Genomic DNA, 19,858 nt, shown 5'->3' on the forward strand with positions numbered 1-19,858 from the left:
CATTTTAGAAAGTGATGTTCAAGACCTACAGCAGACTCTAGCAAGTATACCGTGACGAAGGAAATACTGTAGTTTGATATTAGTGCCCACGCTTGCCAAATGGGTAAAACTAGCTAATTCATGGTCAAGGATCCCAGTTTGGAGGCTGACCCTTAAGCTGCTTCGCTTGGCTCCCTTGAGTTGCATAAACAAAAAGATAAAATAAACCAGAAGTTGAAGTGCATCAGAAATTATGGTACATTGCATTTAGATAAACATAAGGAACAAAATGAGAAGACAAGAAGAGAAACATCACATGGTGATAGGAAGCCTCAAACAGTAAGCAGCTTCACCATATTTCCGTGAAAGTCTCTCTCTAAGAAGGAAATACAAATGAAATAAAAGAATACAGAAGGGTCCGTGAGTAGGAATCATGTGTTTTAAAACCAAAACATGAGACCAGTTGTGCATGTACAATCGATCTGGTAAACAAAGATCGGAATTTCTAAGACCAAGAAACGAAATATCAATTAACCCCCCAATAATATAACAACAAAAGAAAAGGAGAGAATACAAAAGGTATTTATAAGTCCTACTAGCTGTTTTCTATTTTTAGCCGCTTCTGAGCTTGATTTGAATCTTCTCCACAGTTCAAATTTCTGGAGCGTGAGCTTGTTTGGTTGCTAGCTGAAGGGTTTGCGTGATCCTGCAGAGGTTAATTCAAGGATTACTCAAATTATTTCTTTTGTTATTAAAACAATTAACAAAAAAAAAGAATGTGAAGCAAAGGTGGAAGTCAAGTTACCTTTGAAGCTGCCAGCCGTTGCTTCCCTAGATCAATCTGCACAGAGATGCTTGCCTGTGAAAGATCTGCGCCAGAACTCTGTAGTGCTTTTGTCAAATTATTTAGCAACCTGTATCAAATGAAGATCACATGAATAAGCCCTCATCAGCCATATAGTACTTCTCCTAGCTAGTCATGCTGGTCTAAGCAAGGAATGCGGTAAACAATGGACTTTGTGGTGTAAAAAATGGTGGAAAGGGAAGTGCTTGGTCGAAATGAAACCATTGGTATGAACTCACCCCTGGGAATAGACGTTTGATATGCTAATTGTTCCCCCTTCTACTACCATTTCATCCCTCTCCTTGAGCACATCAGTTGCAGCAACAGCACATGATCTACTCTGCCGTAAATGTGATTCAGCTCCGGTTGCCAGGTTCTCTTCATCAAGTGTTGGTCTTTGTATAGGTTGGGCAAGATCACCAGCAGGTGTGAACAATTCTGGTCGAATAGGAACCGGAAGGGGCAGTGCCTTATTTGCTCTCCCAAGGTGGGGTTCCATAGGTTTATAGGAAACACCTGGTGTTAAGTCATTTTCTACTACATTATGTGCATTCCCTACCAGGGTCGATGAGATAGGGATGTTTGGGTCATTAAACTTTCCACCAAATATCATTCCTGGACCAGGGACATTCTTTACCACCCGAGAATGATCAGCCATGTTTTCTCCAGTCCCATTTCTATTCCTCTGCTACATAAAACGAAACAACACCAACCTTTCAACTCCTGTATCTGATCGTTAAGAAAATTTACTTGTAGGGACAGGCATGAAAACTGAAACTAAATTTCACAGATCTAACACTAAGTAAGTTAGTATTACCCAAGGCATCAACTTTGTTGGCTCCTGATTCCATCCTTGGTAGGGACCCTCATATTTAGTGACTTTCTCCTGTAAAAACTGAATGTACTCGATAACCTGCATACAAGAACCAAATAATCAATTATTCGATAATAGTTTCTGCAAGTATTTGTGCTGCTATCAGAGGCTAAATAACTACTCAGTTGTTTCTTGTTGCCATTTAACAGTTGTGAAGATATTCGTAGATGTGGTACCTCCAGTAGAAATGAGGCCTTGTCTCTCTTTTGATCATTAAGGGGTATAATCTCTCTCAGTATCTGAAATCTGCAGGACAAGTAGAAAAGGTGTCAGATTAGAGAAATAAAGATCGTGTTCATGAGAGTACTTCAGTACTTAACAAACTCACTCGAAACATTTTAAAGCTATTTGAATATTTGATTCTACTCAGTTGATCGGATATTAGGAACACATGAAGCAATACGTTACACATGACACCTAATAAGGTAAAACATAAATGCTTCAAACCAATCTCTCGAAAATAATAACACCGAAGACACTCCTTTAAACACAATAGGCAACAGCTAATAAAGCAAAACACAAGCAATGCTTAAATTCAGTCCCTCAAAAGTGCACAAAAGAGACTCCAAAGTCACAGCTGTAAGTTACTAACTATGGAATGAACTCTTCATAATCTGAACGTCATAAAGCAGCATAAGAATTCAAACGATTTCAAATTCGATGTTGTGACGGGTTTAAAGTAAGAAAGATATATAATAACTTGCCTGTCGTTAATCTTGCTCCTTCGGCGCTGCTCTGTTGCAGAGTGTTTTGACCTCGGCGTATTGGCTTTCTGATCGATATTTTTGCTGTCAACTTTCACTGTCAATTCTGCAAATTTCGGAGAGAAATATGAGAAGTAAATAATCTTGTATTTACAGCTTGGTTGCTCCATTCAATCCTTTCCTATCCAAAAACACTAATAGCATGGGATCCCGAATTTCATGGTTACAGTTCAGTAACATACCTTTCTGGGAAGATATATCTCTCTTTCCAAGATATTCTTCATCGTCATCATCATCTTCGTGAACACTCTTGGCTGATTTCATCATTTCCATAAAACTCTGATTTTTATGGGACATTCCCCTGTAGATTTTTGCGGAAATTCAACTGAGTGAGAAAAGAATGAAAAAGATGCCCAAACCATTGAAAACATGAGAAAAAACAAGAAAAGGGAAAGAGAGTGAGAATCACATACTTTGATGAAGGAAGAGAGTTAAAGCTGTTAGGAAGAATGTAAGGGTTAGACGGCAATGACTGCTCTGATGACCACTTCCCTAAATTGTGCACAGATTCTACAAAACAATTTTTAAAACAGAGGAAATGTTGTTAGATAAGTTGAGGACTTCACATAATGGTGCAAGCCACAGGAGCAGAAATGGTAGGTACGAATAGTTCTTTTCAAGAAAATCAGAAACTGAACTAAAGGAGCATCTTAAAACAACTGGAATAATCTTCTAGATGCATCTTGCTAGGCATATTTAGGGATTGTTCTGTATAAACTATGAACCCTGCACTAGTGACTTGAGTTCGGTTTCTTATTCTTCAGAGTTTTGACTTTGGCGGTTTGAATTTGGGTATCACATCACATGATATATGATTGATATGAACATATTATGACTTTTGCTAATATTCAATTAGGAAGTAAGAAATGTTAACAGATAAACAAGTGTGCATATTACGTGTTGATTACTACGTGTCGGATTTAAGGGACACATAACAGAAAATTTGATCTTTCTTGATCTACTAAACAATGAAATTATGCCACAAAAGCAAAAAAATGAGAGACCATCTAACCGTGGATTCAGACAGACGCTTCGGAAAAATATTTGTTATAGACGGCAAGATATGAAGAACTTAGAAAAGTCCTTCAGAGTTTAAAAAGCAAGTGCAAATGCTTAACCTTTATGAACTATTGTGAATGCTTAAACATTTCAAATCGCCTAATTGGCTTGTTTACTTCTGACGCTCTCGGATCAAATCGGCCTAATTCATTTGCTTGCGCTGGATGGGTGACAAAACCAAAACTAATAAGTATAAACTAACATTAAAGCGAATATGCCCATGATCCCTCCAGAGATCTAACTTTATAAGAATCTTGGTTGTAATTCAGGTGTTTAAATAGAAGGGGGAAACATATAGAATCCCTGACAGCGGAGATCCAGATTTATGTCAATTATGTATAGGGATTAGCAAACTAATATACTTAATTCAATGGCTTTATAAAAACAAACAATACCCATGCCATCCTCTTTTCCACCAATTACTTTATACTACTATGTTTTTCAGCCGACTAAAAGTATAGGAGTAAACCACGTACCTCTAAGAGCTTGACCATGATCCCCATTACTATTCCCCTTCTTAGACATCATCGCCAACGATGACACTTTTTTTTCAACGACAGAATCTCCCCACAATGTAAACGAACTCCCACCACTATAAGAACTATTACTATTAGAAACAGCAGCTCTATTATTTACTACTACTTCAGTTTTTTTCTCATAACTAGTCGTTGGAGCTGCAGGAGCAATAACTGAGGACCCAGTAGGTCTTTCTTGTCCAGGAACAACTTGTTGTTGACTGAAATTTGAAATGTGACTTATAGTATAAGTTCCAATCCCACCGGGAAGTACATGTTCAATTGAGGAAGCAGAAGATGACGAAGAAGGCGGCCGAGGCTGTGAGATGGCCTTTTTTTCAATAATAACAGGAGACGACGACGATGTTTCGACTATGCTACTGCTTTCTCCCTTTGAATTGCTTTTTTCTACTGTTTCAAGTGGTTGTAAGAAATCTCGAGTTTTCAAGTAAATTCCTGCACAATATATAGGATTAAATTTATCCCCAAAACTTCTAGAACTTACACTACTCCTGTATATTTGCAATTTTTATACAACTTCAGACCTCAATTATGGTGTCTGAATTTATGTCTCATCTAAAATTCACACTTTATGGCCCTGACTCATTAATATCAGTAGCAGTCAGATCATTCAGATCATAAGCTGAATCTCTTCATGTGTACCATAAAGACTGTTAGTCTATGCCAACTGCAGTGCAGCATCCACAGATTCTATGTTGATCTGATTATGAAATTTTGAGGGAATTTAATGACCCCACATTTCAAATAATAAAATTAATCATCCAACGGCTAAAATCCATCAATCTTGTAGATGGATCTAGCCAGTTGTTGTTCAAAAAAGTTACAAATGGGATTAGACTAATGATATTTTAGAACAAATGTAAGGTCTAGATGATGGTTGGTAAAAAAAAAGAAAAAGTGATATACTTTTATTTTGTAAGAATTAATTATTTAATAGTGATTTTTAATTAGATGTTCTAAAATTAAGGAGAATTACAGAGTACTCTGCACATACCTTGAGAAGGTCTTGGATCTTGGTGCTGGAAAGATGAATGATTATTGTATAGTGATAGAAAATCATGTGTTGGTTTTTTACCTGAAAAAAAAAGCAAAACACGATTAAAAATTACTTGAAACCCTTAAAACAATTTCAAATGGAAATGAAAATTTAGGATTTTGATTTAATACCTTCAGTTCCAAAAGAACAAGACTGAGACAGTTCCATGGGCGCGAAAAATTTGATTATTTATTGACAAGGAGAATCTCAACAACTCTGATTTTAAGTTCAATTCCCGAGAAAATATTTTCCAGATCGAAAGCAAGTCGTTTTTGTTGTGTCCTGAATTCCCGCTAAGTAAACCAGACTCTCTGTTTCTCCCTCCTTCACTGTTCTTGATTTCAATTTCAGTCTTCAAGCAGAATTTTAAAATCCAATAAACATTCAAAGGTGAAATTCTGAGTAATCTGATTCCTCCACTCGACTTAAGATCGGTGGTGCATTCCGTTTCTCAAACCTGAAAAACTCTCCTCCTCGACTAGTGAAATTCAACTTCACTTGCTTACTGATGAAATGAACCAACACAAAACTCCCGAAGAATTCAGAAAAACCTGAAAACTAACAGAAATCATAATTTTAATTATGGAATGGAAGAACTGTGTTGGAGAATTGACCATCACTGACGGAAGAAAAGGATTATATTTAGATATAGATCCAACTGAAATGATTAAAAAGTTTACCTTTTGTTAAAAGAAAATTCAGAATCTTTCCACAGAAACTGAATATGGTTCTAATAATTCGAACAAAATCTTTCTTCTTCTTAGTTCTGAGTTGCACGTAATTGGAGCTTTTGAATTAGCAAATACAACACCAAAATGCAGCACTCTCTCCCTCAGAAGACTGTTCTTCTCTGTTTCTCTCCTCTCTCTCTTTAAAAACCACTTCTCTCTCTCACGGAGCGGCGGAAGAAGAAGAAGAAAGGAAGTGGGTTCGGATGGTCTCTCTGGTAACATCTTTTATATATCCACTTACTTTCTCTTTGTCCTTTCAGTTACTCCACTACAAACTCCGTTTCTCTAACACCGTTACGCCACTAAGACTCCGTTTCTTTAACGCCGTCACACCTTCCATTTCTTAACGTCAGTTGCTCACGCCGCTAATTAACCTTCCTCTTCTCTTATCTGCACATGTAAGTTCTAATCCCATGCTTCCCAAACCATCCTCAACAATACGACTCTCGATCTAACAACCGTTAGATTGTGATCTAAGAAGTTCATAGTTGGATTAGTGAAGTACTTGTTGTCAAGAAAAAGGGGTATAGTTAAAGTGATTAAGCTGGTGATGAGAAAAAGAGATTATATAGTACATCAAGTGGTGTAAAGTTAAGATAATCGTACACCACGTGATGTACATATGATGAATCAGATCTGTGATGAGATTAGACAGATAGATGGATGGATGATAAAAATTCGTGGGGACAAAACCTGATGCATGAAATCATATTAAAAATCTACTACCAATTAAGGTCACAGTAGATGTACTATTAAGATCTCCCGTGTTTTTTCTTGCAGTCGTGAGTCACGTGAGGAAGGTAAAATTAAATAAGGTTGACTATGGTTGACAAAAGTTAATTAACAGATAATAACACTGATGATTAGGGTGTAGATCCCGATTAATTTTATAATCTTGTTTTTTTTTTGCTAATCAGATTCAGAGTATGTTGGTGGTGAAGGGAGAAAATGTCACGTGATACTTGCCACCTGTGCGAAGTGGTCCCACCTTCCAAACATATATGCGTGAAACGCGGCTGATTTTGTATAGCAAGCTTGCATGTGCTTTAGATGCCTCACACCCACTCGAAAGTTTCCACCCAGTTGTGATTAGACTTATTTTATTTTTATGATGATCATACTTAATGTATAAATTAAGTGATGAGCAAAATTATATTGGATAATGATAATTAAAAAATGTGTTAGCTTTGTAAATCTATTTATTAACAATGTTTCAAGATTCTGATTTAATGGAATGAAAGGGCGATGGGCGGCCAGTTTTTGATGATTTTCGGGAACCTTACACGCTGCTATTCATAGAGAGGTAGGAACAGCTTGGCGTCGTGAGCTTTTTTTCCTTCTTTAGTGTAGTTTTCATTTTAAAATCACGTCCATTGCAAAAGAAAAAAGGAGTCTAGCTAGCTTGTAATGGCTGGACCAATATGTGATTGTAGTGAGCGATAGGATAAGTATACGAAAGAGGTGGTCAATAAACAGAGTCTGTGACACATATAAATGTAGAATTTTGATCAGAAAAATAGTGGTCAATCTAGTATGGTCCACATTGCATTAACTTCTATGTCTGTCAACCCTCCTCTTAAACAAGTTCACCATCTCTTTCTTTGCGCGCTCTACATAATTCAGTGATTCAGTCCGTAAGTTGTCACCACAAACATCATGCAGATAGATGCTGTGGGTGTGGTGGGTGCTCATCTTACAAAATGAAATCTGTTACTGTCACTCGTGCACCATTAATCTCTTCTTATCTAATTTTCCTTGCTTTTATCTTCTGAGATAAATATCAAAACTAAAGACATTTTTAACTTTAAATACTACATAGCGGAAATCCGCCGATATTAACATTAGAGGGGTTGTTAAGACAAAATAATCATGACCATTAAATTTCTCGATTAGTATCAGCACAGCGTTATAAATTGTCAATATTGAGTGATTAATTATCTTTGAAAAGAAAATGACCCATCAAATGATATTTTACGGTAATAACAAGTAAGTTGGATGCTTCTTCTGTTCCAAAATAATAATCTGGTTTGTGTGTAAACCAAACCAGACTATTATGTTGAAAGAGAGGGAGTATATCTTAATCAGTTTATCTAATGAAAATCTGAGGATGAGAGTGGTATTTGCAAGAGAGGGATTTTTTAACTACATGGGAAAAGGAATTGAAAGAAACTCCGATCAGGGATGAAGTAACCTAGTAAGCTACCTAGGGTAGAAATAGTCATCCAGGTCTAATGGTGAAAGAAAAAAGTTGCATCGGTATAGTGGACGGTTGCTTTCTCTGTCATCGCCAGTCTTGGAAGAACCAGACATGTTTAACGAATTTCATATTTTCTTGGAGATACGTCTAACATGGACATTGAGTTTCGAAAAGAAAATTGAAGCAAAACACATAATGTATTCATTAGTTAATATTACATAACACCAGGCTAACTTCATCATCCCTTACAACATTTGTGAATTCAACTGGGATGGTTTCTAAAAAGTTAAAAGAAGCTCTATTAGTTCTAGCTTTGTTAGCTATTTAGTGAGCTCCATTGTTGCATGTTCTCTTTACATGACTGACCTGACATAACGACATACTAGATAAGAGGTGCTCTATTTCTTCTACAATCCCCTGGTTCATCCGGTGTACATAAGGGATTGCACCTTAAACATAGTCAACTACATTCAAACTATCAGATTTTAAAATAACATTATCAACTTTTAGAGTCTTGGCCCGTAATATAGCTTCTTTGAACGCCAAACACTTTGTTTGTTCAGCTGGATAAGCGGGACAATGTCGGCTCTGTGGAGCACGTCCCTCATGTTCAAATTAGTCAGTTGGTTGACTTGGGTCTTCATCTTGGTTAGAATTTAAAATATTATGTAAAGTATCATATGTTGTAGGTGATCCACCGGATATTATGATATTTTCATTCATACTCGAGCTAATCGGGCTCAGTGGTATTTGAGAATTATTTAGAATTTGTACAGTCTCTAACCAAAAATTATTTGATGAAAATTCTTCAAAATAAATTCCTCTTGATCGTTGAGAACATTTCTTTTCACGTACTTTTGAAAATTGACGTCCTCGAGTACATTGCTGAAAATCCAGAGATAATTTTCCAACACCAGATTCTTTATAAACAGGACTCCTATACGGGGGAGGATAAAAAAATACCAAGATACATGAACGAAGCCAAGGGAAGCACAAGCACGTAACTGTGTTAGAATAATCGCTACTTATCTAACAACCTGATTTTAAACTTGTCACTTGCAAGATTAAGTTAGTGACAATGCGCTGTCATATGGTTGTGTCGGCAATTAAAATGAATTTGATTTTGTTAGCTAAATTTATATTGAAAAATATTGTATTTGGTTCAAATAAAAATTAGCTTGGCTATTTTGGGGCCTATCAATCCCAACTAATTGGACCCATCACTACTTGATAAAATAAGACATTTTGGAGTAAAGTGAAAAACCCTTAGCCAACTATTTTAATTAATGGATATTTTATCCCTGATTAATTAGTGTTAATTCGGGTGATTAATAGACGTTTAATCAAATTGATCCTGAAATCAACTAACGTTAATTTATCATCAAAACGTGAAGAAAAAAGATTGATTTTTTTTGACAAAAAACAACCCAGAATCGGTGGACGTTCATCACTCATAGACCGATTTTGGGTTGATATTTTAATCCACGAAAAACATCAAGAATCGGTGCGTAACAATTACTACATAGCCTGATTAAAATAATCGGTGAGCACGATACACGCACATAGATTGATTCCAAACAATTCCCAAAAAGAATTGGTTTATATAAGTGCTCGTGTAATCTGATTCCAGGTAAAAAATACATAGGAAAATTGGACATTTTCCACCAAGAATCGGTTTATGTGGACATTTATATGAACCGATTCTACGAAAAAACAAAATATAAATGCATACTCGAGTTAAGAGTGAGTATGAAATCATACTCATTTTCAAATTGAGTATGAATCATACTAGAATGGGTATGACGTCATACTCATTTTCAGTTCGAGTATAAATCTTATTCATTTTCAATATATTTATTTTCAGTTTGGGATAAGAATTTCATAAAATTTTATATACCAGAATCGGTCGATTTTGGAAAGAACATAGGCTGATCCTGGTTGGAATCGGTGTATGTTAATGCATAAATAAACCGATTCACGTTAATTTTCAGAAAAAAATGATGAGGAAATTTCAAAGATTCATAATCAAGTTATCGCCTTTATCCTTTCATCCAGTAACTTGGACAAAATCTTGTAGAATCTGCTAATTAGACTTAAGGGCCTAAAGTCTGTAAGGGTTGCAGAATCTTGTTTCTTTGGAATTAACTTGATAAAAGACATGTTTGGGTATCCAATCTAACTTATCTTTAGAATGAAATTCTCCTATTGCAGCCATCACTTCTTTCTTCACAATCTCCCAACAGGTCTTGTGGAATTCCAAGTTGATTCCATCATGTTATGGTGCTTTATTGGCACCACACTTCTTGATAGCATTAAAGAGTTCATCCTCCTCAAAAGGTCGTTCTAGCCAGCTCTTCTGTATATCATCTATACTCATGAAATCCATATTAGAAGAAATGAATAAATTTGAATAAAATTGTTGTAACTCCCTCTTAATGGTATCCTAATTGAAAACATCAACGCCTGCAATCTCCAATTTTGTAATGCAATTCCTCCTTATTTTAGCATTTTCATTTTTAGAAAATATTTTGTATTCTTGTCTCCATATCTGGAGCCCCTCACCTTTGCTCTTTGAAAGGCACTTCTAGCTCTAGCAATCTTAACACCTTGAGTCGCAACTGTCGTGGATTCTTGCCATTAGAAATAGCTATATATCTGTCCCTATATTTGAACAGAATTTCATCTATCACTTCGTTAGCACTTATTTCATCACTTGGTGGGATACTGCCTAGTCTGCAGCACAACTCCATTACCAACTTGGAAGTAGAAAATATAACTTCATTGGAATCAATATTTCATCACTGCATATCACCCAATTTGATGACTATTTGTTCCTCCACCACCCTAAACATCCCTGCAGAATTAGCTGTTAATGGTATCGTTTCCTGCATCACATTAGGGGTAGTAATCTCGAGGCTATTCTCTACCTGACTATCACGCACAATCAATTGTAAGTCACCCAATGACCCATTAACACCAGAACAGATAGGAACACCACCTGCACATCTATCTATCACCGGAGAAACGAGTCCATGACAAACTGAATTTGCTTGGATTCCAGAATGCTTGAGAACTACATTCTCACATCCGACCACACTCTGTGTTCCAACAAACTCAGATGCCAAAATACTATAAATAAGTTCCAGCCTGAAGGAGGTGAGAACATCAGCTTCACATCCACCCTCATCCAAGACATGAAATCTACTAGAAGTAGGGATGACAACTCTGTTTTGAGAAAAATTCCCACCACCATTATCCTCAAAGACAGAATTGTCAACCTATCTCACAAAAGTTTGATTGCATCCATCATCAATTAAACCTCTGGAGTCAACAAGAGGTAGATCAACCCCCTGATTACCTCCACTGAAGAAGAACTACCATGAATCATCGAGTTTGATACGGATTTGTGTGACTTTTTCACCACTCCTTGAAAATTTGAAACCCGATTTGCATTGTTTGACTCACCAGAGACCGATTTAGAGACTTGACCCGATTTAGTCCCTAAAATAGCGGGAGGAGTATTATTTGAATTTGAAACTATCTGTTTATTACCAAACTCAATAATCAAGCGATTATACTCTTCCAATGAAGCCTTATTTTTATGATAAAATTTATAATCCCATTCAATAGAAACATCCCATTTTTGGTCTCCTTCTTCAACCATCAGAATCGTCGGAATCCCCGAAAAATTCCTTTTGACTGAAATTTTGAAGAAATTTGAATTTTCCTTTTGCAGAGAGCTTGTCGCTATCTCAATCAAACCACCTAAAAAATCTTCAATATTTTGAAATAACTTAGAATTCCAAAATCTGAATGGTATTCCACGAATCTTCAACCATTTCCTAAATTTTAGTCATTGCTTGTATAGGAATTATGTTGTCTTTAGATGCAGGCATCTTCGCAGGAACAACCTTCTTAAAAGGTGATACTTCCATCTATGAAATTGAGATATATGGACAACCGAATTATCCACTAAAAGTTTTCTTGACCTCCATAAATCAAGCCAATAATCATTTTCCAAGACTATTTTGGATGTTTGCTCGTCCATGATCTCAAAATCTATAAAGAATCCCACTGCATTTGTCTTTTGATCTCCCTTGCAACTTTCTGCCACCTTACAAATCCATCTACCCATATAAGCCCCACATGAGACCCTAGTTGATTCTAGGAATCTGACAATGCTGATGGAAAGTCTGATCTCACCGGACAGGTTGAACAGATTTCTTAATCAAGCCATTTTCCTTCAGCAACAATAAAATCTCCTTACTGAGAACAACCCAATAATAAGAACTATCTCCACAAGGAATGCATAGAGCATAAGAAAGATCACCATCACCTCTTTTAACTCTAGAAATCCTGAAGTATTTCCCTGCTTCATTCTCCTTTACCTCCCCAAGATACGAAACTTCCCCATCCCTCCTTGCCCATCGTTTCTTCTCGCAAAAAGGATCTCTTGCTTCTTCCAAAACCTACATCAACCACCTAGCAATCTCCACTGGGAAATGAATGAGCTGAATCCATTGTTCTTGTTTTCTTCCAATTTTAATCCTTGGGATCCAAAAGAGATCTTGAAAAATTTTCTCTCTAGGTAGAGCGTTTTCTTCGCTCTTTCTCTCTCCATTTACAAAAAGGAAAAAAATTTATGTTTTAACTAAAGATTGTTAATGGAAATGATTTTGGTTTTGTATTTGTTTTACGTTATAGAGAATAATTTAGTATTTTCATACACTTTAGACACCCCTTATCATCGAAGAGTTGTGATTAAAGTTTTCATAAGCTAAATAGCCTGGAAAATTAGTTACATTCTGGGAAAAGAAAGCCGCTTTAAAAATTAGTGTCATTTTCGATTATGTCAACGATCCAGCTCGTTCGTCTCTGCTACACGAGTCACATGCAAAGTTTCCAGCTCCGACACAATCAAGGGAATGGGAAAAAACGGTTCAGTCCAAAACCGCACAAAAAAGAACAGATTAGTCCACCCCAATCCAACCAGGAACAGATTAGTCCACAAAATGTATAAAGACGATGTTATCCTTCGCACTCTTTTAATAAAGAACACATGCAGCGAATGGAATCAGTTTTGTAACTGACACAATGAACGTGGTTGCGACATGTTTGCTTCAAAAAAGAAACTGAATTAAAGAAACTGCAGCGTGACGGACAAAACAATAAATCCATTTTAATTGTTTTGCAGACTAAAAGCAGAAGAAAAAAATCGGTTGAAATTTTGCAGACAAACCCTAGAAATTTCTTCAAATTATTGGAAACATTTCTTCAAAAACCCTAAAATCTTACTAATCAAAATACCTAGATGATTGCAGTATCAGTAACATCATGTTGAAAGGAAAAAAAGTAGTTTCAAAGACAAACGCACCAACAGTGGAAGATTCAACATCAACTGAAGAAGAACTTCCATCAGTTGCGGTAGAAGAAATCAAAAATCAACATCACCAAGAATGAGATTTAAGTCAGCATTAAAAGATTCAACACCAATTTCATCCCCAACTCCATTAGTTGCTGCAGAAGAGATTCAGAAATCAACGAGATTGAAGAGATCATTAGAAGATTCAACATCAATTTCAGTACCAGAAAGTTCAAAAACATCACCAGCTTAGAAGAAATCTAAGCCTTCAAAGCCTTCAAATCCTCCAAAGCCTCCAAAGTCTTCAAAGCCTTCAACATCTGTTATCTCAAAAAAAGATAACAATTCAAGTACAGTTCTGCCTATTTTTAAGCAATTTTTATTCAATTTCTTGTACATGTGTACAGATCTGTACACCGCCATGTTGTTGCAGTAATTCATATCTAGTTCTATATTTTTTTTGAGCAATTTTTGTGGGAATTGTTGTTGGTGTGTACATATTTGTACACCACAATGTTGTTGTAGTGATTCATGTCATGTTCTGTTTGTTTTAAAGATGTTTCTGTAGCAGTGTACTGGTTTGTACACCAGCATGCTATTTCAAATTCATATGGCCTAATGTGTGTGTTGTACCGTCACTTGTGTTTACCGGTGTACACACCTTTGCATCAGCATGCTATTTCACCTTTATATGGCATGTTGTATGTGTTGTCAACCTGTTATTTCATCTTCATATGGACTAATGTGTGTGTTCTCAACATATTATCTCATCGTTTTTGGTACTGGTGTACACATCTTTGCACCAGCATGCTATTTCACCTTTATTTTGCATGTTGTCTGTGTTTTAAAGCTGTTTTTGATAGATTTCTGTTTGAGTGTAAAGATTTGTACACACACATTGATTTATGGCATGTTGTGTGGGAACAAATGTTGCTTTAGTTAGTTTTCTGTAGGAGTGTACACATCTATACACCTGTATGATATAGTCCTATTTATGTGTACAGTGATATGATTTGTACTTATATGAGTATAATGAATGTATTATTCTTCTTGGTTCATTTTCGTAGATACCAACAAACCATATAGGTCAAGTTTCCATGCCTTCAGTGACTTTGTGAATAAAAACCTTGAGGAAGATGAAACAAAAAGAGGAAAAAAAGTATGGTTCACCAATTATCAACTACAGAAGCAAAAAGAAGGACCATTCTGGCCTGTTATAGATATCTTTGTCCACAAAAAAGCATACCGGAAAGATGAGGAAGATACAAGTAAAAAGAGAGATGATATATGGACTAAGAACCCAAACTCAATTCTGAAAATTGTGAGACAATACCGCCATGAAATTTGTGACCCAGGGGGACACTATTTCATGTTTTATACTACCAAGAAGAACAAGCAAGTGGCAGTAAAGAGTGAACCTGAGGATTTGTTTCTATTTTATGGGATTAATATGGTGCCAATGGAATTTGAAAAAGGGGAAGATGTAAAAACTGCAGCTGAAAAAAGATACGGTCCGCTGATAAACAGATTGACTCTTAAGAAACGAACTGAGCTGGGAAAAAAAGATGTGGAGGAGGAAATCGTACGTATCATGAATCTAAACCCAAAGTCGAAAATGGAGATTGAAAGAAATGCTGAAGACTTAGTGGTGTTGTTTACTATGTACTTGTGTATCACTATCTTTTTTACCCAGGCAAACTGAAGTATGATTAGCAAGAACCAGTTTGCACACTATTTTGAGTCTTTGGATAGGATGAAGAGAACTTGCTGGCCAGTTCATATACATGAGTATCTCATAGCGAGCATTAAGAAATATCAGGATTCACCAATTAAAGTTAATAGTTGTGTGCTTTATCTGTTGGTGAGTTTACATGTGCACACAGTTGTACACCTGACATATCCATTCACCATTTTAAATAATTCTGTTCATTGTGTTTGTTCCTTTCTCTTACATTTCTAACTATTTACCTATTTGTTAATGCAGCATTGGTTTGATGAACACAACAAAATCATGAATCCAAGCAATGAGGAAGGTGTGCCAAGGCTTCTTAGGTGGATCATCAGCGATGTCAGTAATACAATCGAGAAAGAACTGAATGATTGCATGAAAAAGGTATCTCAAAAAACTTTCTTAGAATAGTATATGTACATTGATATACACCTTTAAGAAGGTGTACATGATTGTACATTGTTGATAGATTTTAAGAAAGTTGTCTTGTGTACAACAATGTACACTCTTACAACATGTGTAAAAAATTGTACACCTGTGATCAATGTTGATACTTTGGCATGTTTTCAGATGCAACCAGGATGGGTGAAGGATTATACTGATGAAGATCGATTGCTTTTGGATGAGTACCGGAGGCAGAAACAAGAAAATAGCATAGATGTTGTGAAGGAAAAGCTGCGCATTTCAGATATGCGAAGAAAGGAGTTGCATGAGGAGCTTACTGAAGTTCTGGATAGGCAAGACAGGCTTCTTAGTTTCATTGAAGAGAAAAGACTAAAAGTTAATGAAGTTGGTCTAATGAACTTGACAGAAAGACAAGTTAATGATTTCCGTAATAACACTTTGAATGAAATCTTTAAATGTGCAAAGGAAATACGGCTTGAAACTGAGGAGGATGAGGAGATTGAGGAGAATAAGGAGAAGGAGGATGAGGATGATGGGGAGGAGCACAAGGAAGATGAAGATATTGATGAGGATGAGGAGGATGGGGAGGGGCACAAGGAATATGATGAGATTGAGGAGGAGGAGGAGGAGGATGAGGATGACAAGGTTGAGGAGGAGCACAAGGAAGATGATGATGATGGTGATGACAATGACAAGGAGGATCACAATGAATATGGTAATGTGCATGATCATAATTATGATGATAATAATGACGATGATGGTGATGACAATGACAAGGAGGGTAGCAAGGGTGGTGATACGCATGATCATGACAATGACAAAGAGGGTAGCAAAGGTGGTGATGGCGAGCATGAAACTGAATCTAAAAGGAATGAAGTTCCGTCTGAAACTCCTGAAAAGCAAAGGTACAACATCAGTTTTTTTAAATTTGCAAGTCATTTATTTTTTTTATGTGTGTACATAGTCGTACACCAGTGTGTGAAAGCTAATACCTTTTCTCAAAACTTGAATTTTTTTAGCACTCCTTCACCAAAGACCAATGAGGCAAATGAAGAAGAGGATGGCAAAGATGGAACAAGCCGAGGAGTTGAGTCTGAAACTGGTAACAAGCCGAGGTATATGCGTAGCTCGCATTTCTTCTCATTTTCTATATATGTGTACCAAGATGTACACCTTATTGATTTCTTCTGTGTGTGTTTCAAGATGTACACCTTAGTGATTTCTCATTTTCTAAAAAAAATGCATTTTTTTCAGCACTCTTCTGCCAAAAGAAGTTGAAACCCCTGAAGGTCAAACTGATGAAATTGACAAAGTAGCTGGGTGTGAAGATGCTAACAAGCAAAGCTATAAAGAAAATGATCTCAGCTTATATATATATATATTTTTGTTGTTTTTAGTATGTGTGTACAAGGATGTACACCTTTATGACTTCATCTGAATTTATGTACATACATGTACATTGGTGTAAAACTCTGTACACCATTGAAAATTCTCATAAAAATTTCATTTTTCAGTACTTCAATGCCAAAGACAAGTGTAATCAATGAATATAAACAAGACCAAGTGAACCTTGATGACCAGAATGTGATGGATGGCACTCGAACAACTGAAATTGATGAAGCTACTATAATTGCAGCTGAAGCCATATGTCAGTTGGATCCTAAAGAATTCCTTTTACTCACACAAGGAGAAGAATCACAGAATGAGACTTATACATCAATTGAGGACCTTCTCGATAACTTGTCTGAAACTGTGTTCGTAAAGCTTGAAAAAGGTTGTTACAGAACGACACCATCTGAAGTGAAGGAAAAGATGGCAACCCTGATTCGCCACGATTGTCCAAGCTTTGCATTATTGAGCCAAGAAGATCCAAAAAAAGAGTCGTCGCAAAAATCATTATCCAATGAAGATGTACGAGAAAGGATCATTGAAGAAGCAGTGCAGTTCATTCAAAAAAATCCTAGTGAATTTTTTAGCAGCCAAGAGGTAGAAGAAGAGAAGACGACTCCAGTGAGGACAAGAGCAGAGAGGATGAAGGAAGCAGATATGTTGAAGACACAAGCCGCTGGCAAGTTGTCCAAGACACCACAAAAGAGAAATGCAAAAAGAAAGCTAGATCCTGATTTCACTGCTGAGGGTAAAACCAAACGAGTTGTGATAAAAGCAGATCCAAAAGGCAAGGGGATCAAAGAGGGACAAGAACCATGCTATCCGGCGCCAATAAAGAGAAAGGGAGATGTATATTGTCCTCACAATCCATTGCCAGATGTTTTTCTATCACCACTATACCAAGTTATGCAAGCAGGACAGAACAAAAAAGGGTACAAAAATTCTTTGACTACGCAAGCCTGGAGTAAATTCGCAAAACACCATGATTGAATGTTATAAAAATATTTATGTGCACAACTTTGTACACCATGTTAACATTTCCTTTATGTTTCCGCAGCTCTGTAGCTTGGCAACTAACAAGCCTGGATGATCCAACAATCAAGGAAGATATTTTGATTGCTGGAAGAGTACTTCGTGAACTGATGTTCAACAAATATCTGGACCAGTAGGTACTCCAGTTCTACATCCATCGACGTAGAAGAGCACTTGTCAGAGATAGCATTCGTCCTCCAGATGGCAAAAAGTACCTGAGCTGTGAAATTATGAGTCCTACTGCATGTCTAAGTTTCTCAAAACAAATATGAAATGTCATGTATAGTTACTTTAATATGTATTGTGTACATAGTTGATTGACATGGTGTGTCTATGTGTTTTTAGATTTCTTTAGTTGTGTACATTTATATACACCAATATGCATATATAATTGACACGTGGTCTGTTAAGTGTTGATTGTTAGATTTATTTAGCTATGTACATAGATGTACACCAATATGCATCTATGATTGACACATGGTCTACTAATTCTTGATTATTAGATTTATATAGGTGTGTACATAGGTGTACACATGTATATCATACATGGATATACGGTCTGTTTTCAGGCCTGCAATGTTTGATTTGTTAGTTTTATGTAGTAGTGTACATGCTTGTTAGTTTTCTGATTAAGGTGAGCCTAATTAATTTTGTTTTCTAACAAATTATTAATTGCAGTACTATGTCAAGTATAATGTCACCAGCGAGGTGGAAAATCTTGTGGTTAATTTCATACGGGACATGCCTGAGAACCTGGAAGTTCTTGTAATCCCTATCAATCACTCTACAGATCAAACGAGGATGGGATTGCACTGGTCACTTTTGAATTTTGATTTCGAAGCCAATGAATGGAAATGGTATAACTCGTTACACTCAGAAAATGAGCAGTCATATCAAGACGATGCAAAGCAACTAGCAGTTTTGGTACAAGTGGAACTCAACAAGAAGAGAGCATTGAAGGGTCACCCACCTATAGAAGAGCACGAATTAAACATCATGCCATGCCCTTCACAAGGAATCAACCCGGACTATCTAATATATGCTTGTTACTTTATGAAACGAATTATGAAGACAACAAAAGGTATGGAAAAAGGTTAGCAGAGGGCCGAAGACATTTGTCAGCAAATGAGATCAAAATTGGTGGCCAAGATGTTGACAAAAGGCGGATGGTATGAAAAGGTGTGGGATATAGCAAAGGACGAGGAGCATAATCAGTGGCGCAAGACTACAGGAAAGCAACCATTGAAGAGGAAGAAGAGTTTTTAATCTTCATTCAAGATCACTTTCTGAATTTCTTCTAAATATTTTTAATCTTCAGAATTTTTTTTTAAATTTCGGTGTCACTTTGTTTATGACTTATCTCTTTTCAAATTTCAGTTTTTATCAATTTGTTTGACTTATCACTACTAAAAGACCTTGAATTAATATTTTTATTAGTTTCAATATTAATGTTACAAGTTTATGACTTATCTCATTCACCAAGCTTTGAAATATTAAGGTGTACTTGATTGCGCACAGTTACTGACAGAGCAGAAAATGTTTAGAAGGTGTACATAATGGTACACATGTACTGACAGATTTTTATACTTGATCAAAAGTATAAAAATTGAAAACATAAAAATATATTATTAAAATTTGTATAGCATGTAGAACTGAAAAACATGAGAATTGAACATAGCAAAAGTAATTACTAATTATATACAGATATGAAAACATATAATATTACTGAGCAAAATAGACTAGAAGCATCCATTGTACACCAAGGTGTACATAGTGGTACACCTGTAAAAAGACAGGTAAGAAAAACAGAAGTTTGCATGAAGGTGTACATAATGGTACACATGTCCTGGCACTAATTATCCATGCCAAAAGAAAATTGAAAAGACAGAATCTTTGAACAAATGAAACATAGAAAAAATCA

The 19,858-nt window shown here is 36.2% G+C and overlaps 1 protein-coding gene across 4 annotated transcripts; it reads right to left on the minus strand.

Annotated features, from left to right (window-relative positions):
* Positions 1–213: 213 nt before the first annotated feature.
* Positions 214–6,021, minus strand: LOC113281872 (transcription factor BIM2-like). Of its 4 annotated transcripts, none has more exons than XM_026530769.1 (12): positions 5,773–6,021; positions 5,224–5,650; positions 5,051–5,131; positions 3,997–4,491; positions 2,875–2,971; positions 2,644–2,762; positions 2,402–2,507; positions 1,874–1,943; positions 1,641–1,736; positions 1,063–1,511; positions 785–893; positions 214–685 (listed from the first exon to the last, which is right to left on the minus strand). In XM_026530769.1, exons 2-12 carry the CDS (start codon positions 5,258–5,260, stop codon positions 575–577), a joined length of 1,770 nt encoding a protein of 589 aa, XP_026386554.1. In that variant the 5' UTR covers positions 5,261–5,650; positions 5,773–6,021; the 3' UTR covers positions 214–574. The 4 variants fall into 4 exon arrangements, with proteins under 4 accessions (XP_026386554.1, XP_026386555.1, XP_026386553.1 ...); XM_026530770.1 differs by having other exon boundaries at positions 1,063–1,508; positions 5,224–5,643; positions 5,773–6,017; XM_026530768.1 differs by having other exon boundaries at positions 5,224–5,643; positions 5,773–6,017.
* Between the last annotated feature and the right edge of the window lie 13,837 nt (positions 6,022–19,858).

Source organism: Papaver somniferum, chromosome 5 (genome assembly GCF_003573695.1).
Source record: "Papaver somniferum cultivar HN1 chromosome 5, ASM357369v1, whole genome shotgun sequence".
NCBI classification, from domain to species: domain Eukaryota; kingdom Viridiplantae; phylum Streptophyta; class Magnoliopsida; order Ranunculales; family Papaveraceae; genus Papaver; species Papaver somniferum.